General features: G+C 40.6%; 1 protein-coding gene across 1 annotated transcript; it reads right to left on the bottom strand.

The window, feature by feature from the left end:
- Nucleotides 1-5,673: 5,673 nt before the first annotated feature.
- LOC146983499 (GTPase IMAP family member 4-like) lies at nucleotides 5,674-6,857 on the bottom strand. The gene is made up of 2 exons (XM_085785618.1): nucleotides 6,851-6,857; nucleotides 5,674-6,398 (listed from the first exon to the last, which is right to left on the bottom strand). The coding sequence occupies exons 1-2, from the start codon at nucleotides 6,855-6,857 to the stop codon at nucleotides 5,674-5,676; spliced, it is 732 nt and encodes a 243-aa protein (XP_085641744.1).
- Nucleotides 6,858-9,538: the final 2,681 nt, after the last annotated feature.

The raw sequence follows: 9,538 nt of genomic DNA, 5'->3' as shown, positions 1-9,538 counted from the left end.
CTCTTCTCAATAGGTCCTGATTGTCAAAGGAGACTGATTGCAGAGAGCACTTTAGAGCAGCTTTTATCAAAACAATGAATTGGCTAACTGGGAAACTGAAACTGTCATCATTAGAATAAAGAAATGGACACAGCCTATAGACTGAATACCAGCTCCATGCTGAACTGGAGCAGGCAGATAAAGATTCATCAAACACCTTGTCCAAGGGGAGCATCCAGGACCCCGGATCAAAACCCTCATCAGAGGGTGTAGCGCCTCTCCAGAAAAAGATTGTTCAACATGTGGAAACATCAGACAGGAATGTTTTAGTTGTTGACAGCCGGGTGGAGCAGGGATTTTAAATGTGGGGGTGTCTGTGCCTTTGGCCCCTGGTTCTGTCCATATTCTCTTCACTATGATTTGCACGACTTTCTCAACTTTTGAAATTTTGATTTGAGGGGGTAGAACATTGGTGTTGCCCCTGCATAGAGCCGGTCTCATCTGCATTCATAGATTGAATGCTAGTGGAACCCAATTCAAAATGGTGGTTTTATGTGTTGGTCTTAAGCAGCTGATTAATATCGAGGCAGGCAATTTTATTTGTATATCCCATTTTTACAAACAATTTGTCCCAAAGGGCTTTACATGGCATCATAACAACATCCTCTGCCCTCACATCCACTGAAGAAAAACTCTGGGAAAACCTATTTAACGGGGAAAAATTGGAGAAGCTAAGGAGGTTGAGGCTACAATTAAGGACATCCCTCATGCTGAAGTGAAGAAGGCCCTCCTGGAGGTACTTTGTGGGACTGGGATGAAAAGCAATTTCAGTAAATTCTATTTAACAATACAATTTACACCTTAGTTGCTGTACAGTGTGTTTGCCAGTGTTGAAATACAGAGTATAGAAGCGTAATATAATACAGGCGAAAAAAGGTCAAATTCATGTCTAAATGGGTTTTGGACACCAAATATTCATCCCCCTAAATTAAATTTTCAAATGAAATTTTACTTATGTAACTGATGTTCCTAAAAGCCATCAAGTTTGTGATTGGCCCCAATAGGTTATCTGTTGGAAAAAAAAAAAACTCACTAAAATCTTGCAGTGTGCATTTTAGCCAAATTGGACAATTTTGGACAGGTTTGGCACAGTGGACATCGCCAAGGGACACTGTTTGGAAAAACTCTATAGTGCCTCAGTAGTTTTACATATCAACCTAAAATTTGGTACACATGTGGACAGGGAGTGTGTGAACCATATATGTAAAATTCAACCTGTTTTATAATTAGGATTTTGAAATATCACCTTTTCAACAAAAATTTCAAACTCGTTTTTTTTTTTTTTTTTTCAAAAAAAGTTGTTTTTTCAGAAGCTAAATTTTTTATGGAATGACTCAAATCAATATTTTATAGTTATAGATGTAAAGGGACAAAGGTTTTTTTTCATTTAAGCCATAAACCATAGTTGTGGGATTAGTACTTCTGTAGTTATAAAGCTTTAATTGCAGTGATACAAAAACAGGCGGAAATTGCCAAAAATGGCCTCTGCATGAAGAGGTTAAAAAAAACAAAAAAAACGGCGTGGGACAGGAGTGGGAGTAATTTTGAGTGGGAGCGGGAGTCATTCTACAGGAGTGGGACGGGATGGGTTTTTTTTTTTTACCCCGACCCGGGATTTGGATGGGATGGGATCTTTTCTCTGGGAGTGGGATGGGACAGGAGTTAAAATCCACTCCCGTGTCATGCTCTAGTTGCCACATTTCTAACTTTTTTTTTCCACTGAAAATTAGGCCCTGTGTCCCCACAGGGGGGCAACCGCCATTCCGACATCCTACCAGTCTGACATAGGCCTCTAATTGTCTAAATGGCAACACTTAATTTTCTATCAAACGTCCCATTATTCCCACAATTCCTGCCTCCTATGGTCGGAATGACATTATTATTATTATTTTTTTTAAAACATCCTGGCTTTTCGACAATTCCTTTAATAGCGTATTTTTTCCCCAAAAAGATTTTGCACTGGTTGGGCTTAAACCAACACTAAGTAACTTTTCAACCTTCATAAAATATTTTCATAACTTTTGTAATGATACATCGACTTACAACAGGTTGAATGACACCTCTGTCATGGCCTGAGAGGGTCTGTATCGCCTTCACTGGCACTAAGCAGCTTTGAGGAGCATGGTGGGAACCCGGCTCTCACTTAAGTTTCACTTTCACTTTTGCGAGTCACGACAAGGAGGGAGCAGGCAATGCGGTATGTTCCCGTCGGATTGTGCATGTGTGTTTACTGTGAAATGATCCACCGGAAACAGAAACTTAGTTTGGACGTCTTCTGTTCATTTCCATGCACTGGGAGATCAGAATTTTTACACCGCTATGTGCTGGTGCTCATGAGAGATGGAGTCTTCCTTCAGGCAAAACACTACCGCTTTGGCCACTGGCGCCGCCAAACTCAACCAATATTGAATGTTTTTCTCGCTGGCGACGAGTTTACATATTAAGTCAATGCATACGAGCGATTGAGCATTTAATTGCTCAGGCGAAAAATCGTTGGGGCTCCGAGCGACGGAGCAATTTTTCGCTCTGTCGCTCGAGATGAGAAATATGGAAGGAAATAGGATGTCTAAATGGTGGGATGTCGGACTGGTGGGATGTCGGAATGACATGGCAGGTTTGCTTCACAGCACATGTTGCCGTAGTGACTGACTCAGCATTACGCTAATCCTGCTCTCTGAAACGGAAAACTCTGAGTTTCCCTCATCTCAGGCTCAACATACTCAGAGTTTCCACTAATCTCGCTTTCTGAAATGGACCGAGCTCCAGGACTCAGTGCTGTCAACACATCAGAGTGACACAAAAATCATCATCACAAATATTTGTGTCATTTTTAATCTGAACTGTTGTGAACCAGAATGTGGATAAACAATGGTCTGATCTTAATGATTTTATTTTGTAATTGTTGGAAGTCAAAGTTAAAAGGAAACTACAGTAATGAACTGCACATTAAGATCACACAGAGATGGAAATAATGATTCCCTCTTTATGGGCTGCAGCTAATCAATCATCAATATTAAATATCACAGAATGACACAGGCTTGCCAATGTATAACACTATTTGGGCCTTTAATTTCCTTTAAATTTTCTTCTCCATTTAAGTAAAATAAACTCAAAACACGACGCTGGAAAAGATGGATCTTCAAGTAGAGTTGCCTTTAATTCACTTCAGAACAAAGCAAAAGAAAAACAACCCGAGTCGCATACATAGGCAAAAGATAAGAAAAATAAAGTTCAGAACTTCGTGCACAGAGGTGCATATCAAAACGTGCGGTTCGATCGGGATCGGGGTGCTATTACTTTTCTCAACAGTTCACGAATTTTTCGCGAAAAACTGCGCAAAATATTTGCATGTAAGTCAATGGGACGGGCGGAAAAAAAAGACCGAAAAAGATCAATCATTGGAGTTTAACAAACGTCTACTGCTCAGGCATACTTTCACCTAGAGAATCCATTTAAACTTTAAAGTAGACGCAAGTCTTGTGTATTGGCGTATTACTCCACGTTTTGATAGGTCATATAGTTTTTGATCAATCCCTGTTCAATGACCATGATCATTTTTGGAGAAATTATGAGATTATAATGGGTGTGTATTGGACGGAATGTTCGTGTCAGAGTGGGTGACATCATCGGTTAGAGTGGGAGAGATGCCAGAAAAACTCCAGATTTTTTCTCTTTCCAAACTCCAAATGGCCACAATTTACACTCTACACACATAATTTCCGGCACGTTTGTAGACGAGCTCATCCTCGATCTCTTAATCTGCTCAAAATATCAGAGAGACTTACAGAATTTAAACTCTGAGCCTCTAAGTGCGGCCACGTCTGTCTCTGCTCCTCATTGAGTCCAATACAAATATTTTCTGAGAGAAGCAGAACGGCCTGATGTTTTAAAACTGCCAGCGTCGCCAAAATATTTACTGTAGAAACACCAAATCGTACCAAAAATTTCAGTAAGTCCTTAGAGCAACGTTGATCTGTGTTTTGTTCTGATAGGAGTTACCGTTTTGTCATGCTAAGCCTAAATGTGAGACCGGTGCAGAGGCAGAAAATGGCTCTTTTTCTCCACGTTTCTGTCTGTCTCAGCCTGCGGGGGCCCCTATCGCCGTGGTAACCTCTTTGATCCTCAGGCCAGAGCTCGTTAACTTCATAAACAATCCACCTGGCGCTCGTTTAAATGTTTATAAACAGAGACACAGCTAAATCAGACTGACACAGGATGCAGCTCATAGTCACACACACACACACACACACACACACACACACACACACACACACACACACACACACACACACACACACACAGGTAACATACAAATACCCACATACACTCCTCTCCCACACTCTAACACACACAGGTAACTTCATGTGATTATACACACACACACACACACACACACACACACACACAGAGGTAACTTCATGTGATTACACACACACACACACACACACACACACACAGGTAACTTCATGTGATTACACACACACACAGGTAACTTCATGTGATTATACACACACACACACACACGCACACACACACACATATACACACACAGGTAACTTCATGTGATTATACACACACACACACAGGTAACTTCATGTGATTATACACACACACACACACACACACACAGGTAACTTCATGTGATTATACACACACACACACACACACACACACACACACACACACACACACAGGTAACTTCATGTGATTACACACACACACACACACACACACACACACAGGTAACTTCATGTGATTACACACACACACACACACACACACACACACACACACACACAGGTAACTTCATGTGATTAGCCTAAATGTGAGACCGGTGCAGAGGCAGAAAATGGCTCTTTTTCTCCACGTTTCTGTCTGTCTCAGCCTGCGGGGGCCCCTATCGCCGTGGTAACCTCTTTGATCCTCAGGCCAGAGCTCGTTAACTTCATAAACAATCCACCTGGCACTCGTTTAAATGTTTATAAACAGAGACACAGCTAAATCAGACTGACACAGGATGCAGCTACTAACTAACTATGTGTCAAGTCAGTCACACACACACACACAGACTCTAGAGCCAGCTTCATGTGATTACAGTCACACACACACACACACACACACACACAAACACACACACACCTTCATGTGATTAAAACACAGTTAACGTGCAACAGAATTTAAACTTAAACCATGATTTAATCTGGTTTTAAAGTTAAACCTTGTTGGTGTCAAATGCGTCAAATGCCTCTCGTGGGAGCAGCTGATAGAGTCCCCCCCAGCTGAAAGCAGCCCACCCCACCAGCCAGAGGGTCCAGGACCATAGGGACTGCAGTGGAGGAAGGCTGCCTTAACACCCTGCACAATGGCACCCAGTACACAGAAGTTAGACAGGACCAGTCAGCCCATCACCTGGTCCGTTCAACAAATCAGTTTATGCTACTGTGATTTATGTAGCCTAGTTAAATACTACAGTAATCATCATAGTGTATTGGCAGGAAAGACCATTTAAATCTGTATCAAATATCGATTAATGAATTAATCACAAAATAACATAAAATGTAATATGGTTGTTGTTGACTTGATCTTTAAAGGTGGCATAACTTTCTTTTCATTGGTCTTGTTGTTTTCAACCTTTTATGTCATTTTTCTTAAAAAATACCACAACACCTCAGATACAGCTCTTCCTGGACCTCCCACACTTCTGAGAGCTGCTCTTCTTGATTCTTCGAGATCCATAACTGGATTTTCTCTCAGTAGACGTTCCTGTTCTTCTCTGATGGCTCTCTCAGCTTCTTGGAACATCTCATTGGTGTAGCAGCTTCCTCCATTTCTCTGAACCAGCCTGTTGATCTTCATCAGCAGCTCAGTGACTTGGTCATGATTCTTCTTGTCTCTGTTGTTGAACACGTGGTATCCTCCATCATACTGAGTGATGAGGTCACTGAGAGGTTGAATCCCATAAATCATTGTCTCTATGGTAACATCTTCTGCTTCTAGATCGTCTCCATGGGTGAACAGGACCATGCTGTACTTTCTTACTTCTTCTCCAAACATCTCCTGAAGGATCTTCACTGTTTCTTTTTCTTCTTCAGTGAATCTGCCTGGTTGCATCACGATGAGGAACACATGAGGACCAGGAGCAGCAAACAAGACGGATCTAGTGATCTCTTTCTTGACTTTGTTCATTCCTTTACTTGTGTCAAACAGACCTGGAGTATCAACAACAGTCACTGTTTGACCATCAACAGCTCCTGTTTCCTTCTGACACAATGTTGATTCAAAGATTCGTCTTCCTAAGATGGTGTTTCCTGCTGCGCTCTTTCCAACGCCAGTTTTCCCAACGAGTACAATCCTGAGATCTGTGGGAGAATATTAAAACTCATTATTGACCATTGTTGTTAACAGACAGTGAAATCTGTGAAGGTGTAAACAGATCTATAATAGGTCTGTAAATGTCTGTCATCAGTTCTAAGTCAGGCAGGAGCTCTGATTGGTTGTCTTTTTACACGTCATTTCTGCAACATCTGCTGAGGCAGATCCGCAAATGCTCACGGCGATCTGTAAAAAAGATTTGTGTGTAACCTCTCTTTTGCCCTGAGCTAATAAAGTTAACAACAATAGCTCCATAGAGGAGGCCATGTGCTGCTTATTCTAACATCACATCTAACATGGTACCAACTCTCAAGTGCTAATCTTCTGCTTGATGAGTAGCTCAACTTTAGAATAGAAAATTATATTTTTCTAAATGAAGTCACTGTAAATTAAACAAATCATAATCCTACAAATAACTTTGAATAGTAAAAAACCTTACCAGCCATGTTTGTCTTTTCCAGGTGGAGGATGTGTTGAGTCTCTGCTGCTGAAGAGCATGTGAATACATTCAGTTCACTTTCCTCTCTGTTTTATATTGCTGCCCCCGCCCCCCAACACACGCACCCCACCACTCTCAGAAACATGTCAAGTTTCCATTGATAAAGAATATAGTCAGAGGGCGGAGACGCTGCCCTGTGATTGAAGACACCGTCAGCTTTGATGGAATCAACAGTGTCTCTGTCCGCTATTGGCTGTGTCCTCAAACACATCAGACTCAGGAGGAAGGTGTCGAGGAAGATCATCACCATGTCCTTGATCATGGGACGACAATGAGGGAAGCAGAGGGCTGTACTACTGCGAAGCGAGTTTAGTGGGTTAGTTGTCTAAACTCATTCTCCAAATCGAACATCCTTTTGACAAAACCATAAACTATCTTAAAACATTATTTGCAGATCTCAGTCATTGCTTTTGCAAAACTCTAAACACAATTCTCATGCAATAAAACACAGTCACTGTGATGCACTTGTGATGCATAATGGTAAATACAAGTGGCAAAACTTAAAAACAAATAAAATTTAGTTAGATAATAAAAATTTAGTTGGTGCAGTGTTGCTTGATTTGAGTTCAGCTTTTGATATTATTGACCACTCTCTGTTATTGGATAAGTTGAAACATTATGGATTTACAATCACTGCATTAAAATGGATGGAAAGCTGCTTAACAAGTAGGAAACAAATTATTTATTTTAATGGAAGTGCATCAAAAATGAGACATGTGACATGTGGTCTTCCCCAAGGGAGCTGTTTAGGACCATTATTATTTTCTGTATTTATTAATGAACTACCTTTTGTTTTGAAGAAGTCTAACATCGCTATTTATGCGGATGATTCAACAATTTATGCCACTGCCCCTTTAATAGGTGAACTGAACAACATATTGCAAGAGGAATTAAATTTAGTGGCTGAGTGGATCGGTAATAATAAATTAATTCTCAACGTTGGCAAAACAAAATCTATATTGTTTTGCTCAAAGTATCAGTTCAAGCCTGAACTAACACTTACATTAAATATAAATAATATTTTGGTTGAACATGTATATGAGACAAATCTGTTGGGTGTAACTCTGGATCATAATTTATCGTGGTCCAGACAAATCGATACTGTAGTTGGCAAAATGGGAAGAGGAGTGTCAGTAGTGAAAAGAATTTCTAATTTTCTATCCCCAGATGTCAGGAGGCAGGTTTTGAATGCTTTGGTTTTGTCGCAACTTGATTATTGTTTAGTAATTTGGTCAAGTACTTCTGTTAAGAACTTGAGGAAATTACAAGTTGCTCAAAATAAAGCTGCACGTTGCGCTCTATTATGTTCTTATCGAACTACGTAATGTGATCAGCATGTATGATAGTCTGGGTTGGCTACCTATAAGACATAGGTCTACCTATGCTTTGTTGAATTTTCTAAGAAATACACTTGTGACACAAGTACCAAAATTATTGTATGACAAACTACACTCCCATTTTGCCCAACATAGTTATCGAACAAGAAGTACATCAGAAGGGAGGTTCATATTGCCGAGAGTGAGAACAGGTATAATTCAGAGAACAGTTCTCAGGGCCGGCCCCTGGCATAAACACTCTATGCGGTTGTTTAGGGCCTCAGCCGTCAGGTGGGGCCACATGATCAGAAGGTACTGGGGTTCAATTCAAATCATTTTAACACTGAGGTCGGCACGCGGTCTTGATATGTTTTTGTTTATATTTCGGTCATTTTACGCCGCGGTTTAACTGCTCTTGTGACCGAGGGACGGCTCTCCTCTTTCAAATACACCCGCCCTCGATGACCTACGTTATTCACAGCCAGGGTTTGAGAGCCAATAACAGAGCATGGTGCCCGCATCGTCCCCTCTCACTGTGCGTAATTGGTTGAATCCATGGTTTACCTACAGCGGCTGGCATGGAGAGAGACGGCAGAGGAGACCGAGCTTCAAACCCGCAGAATCGTTTGGAGAGCGAGAGAAGCGGTGATGACGGTGCTTCAGACGCTGAAAGTTTTGACTCATCTGATGAGCAGGATTATTTAAAAAAAATATATATATGAGAAAGTTCAGACTTAAACTCAGCTCCAGCTCTGTATACAGACCTGTTAAGCTCTTACACTTTTTTTTTTACCTTTCACACAGCACAGACAGTGACAACACACATTATATGAACAATGTAAATTGTGTGTTTTCTGTTTATTTAGTAAATATTTTTGTTTGAAGAGGAAAAAAAGCTAATTTCTCATTTAAAAAAATCCGATGAAGCTTTGAAGTCAATATTCAACTTCTTTTATCTCACATTTAAGACATTTGGTGAAAATAGAATGCCAGAATGACAACATTTATGCTCAAAAGGCGATTTTACAAGATTTCATTTTAGACTTGTTCACAAGGGATTTGAAATTTTTCAGAAAATTTGGCCTAAATTATTTCTTTATACAGTGTTCTAGGACAAATGGCCTCAGTAGCGGGAGATAAAACACTTGAGTATTGTTACATCTGTCTATCAAACATGTCTGTATTCAGTTTTAAGCAGTGTATGTGATTTGGTGTTTGCGCTTAGAGTGGGCCACAAACAAAAATCTTGTTTAGGGCCACCAAAATGCAAGGGCTGGCCCTGACAGTTCTGTACAGAGCTATGGTTGCCTGG

The sequence above is a fragment of the Trachurus japonicus genome, chromosome 8, assembly GCF_045865225.1.
Source record: "Trachurus japonicus isolate A0001 chromosome 8, Traja_1.0".
Lineage (NCBI taxonomy): Eukaryota > Metazoa > Chordata > Actinopteri > Carangiformes > Carangidae > Trachurus > Trachurus japonicus.
This window is presented reverse-complemented; position numbering and strand designations above follow the sequence as displayed.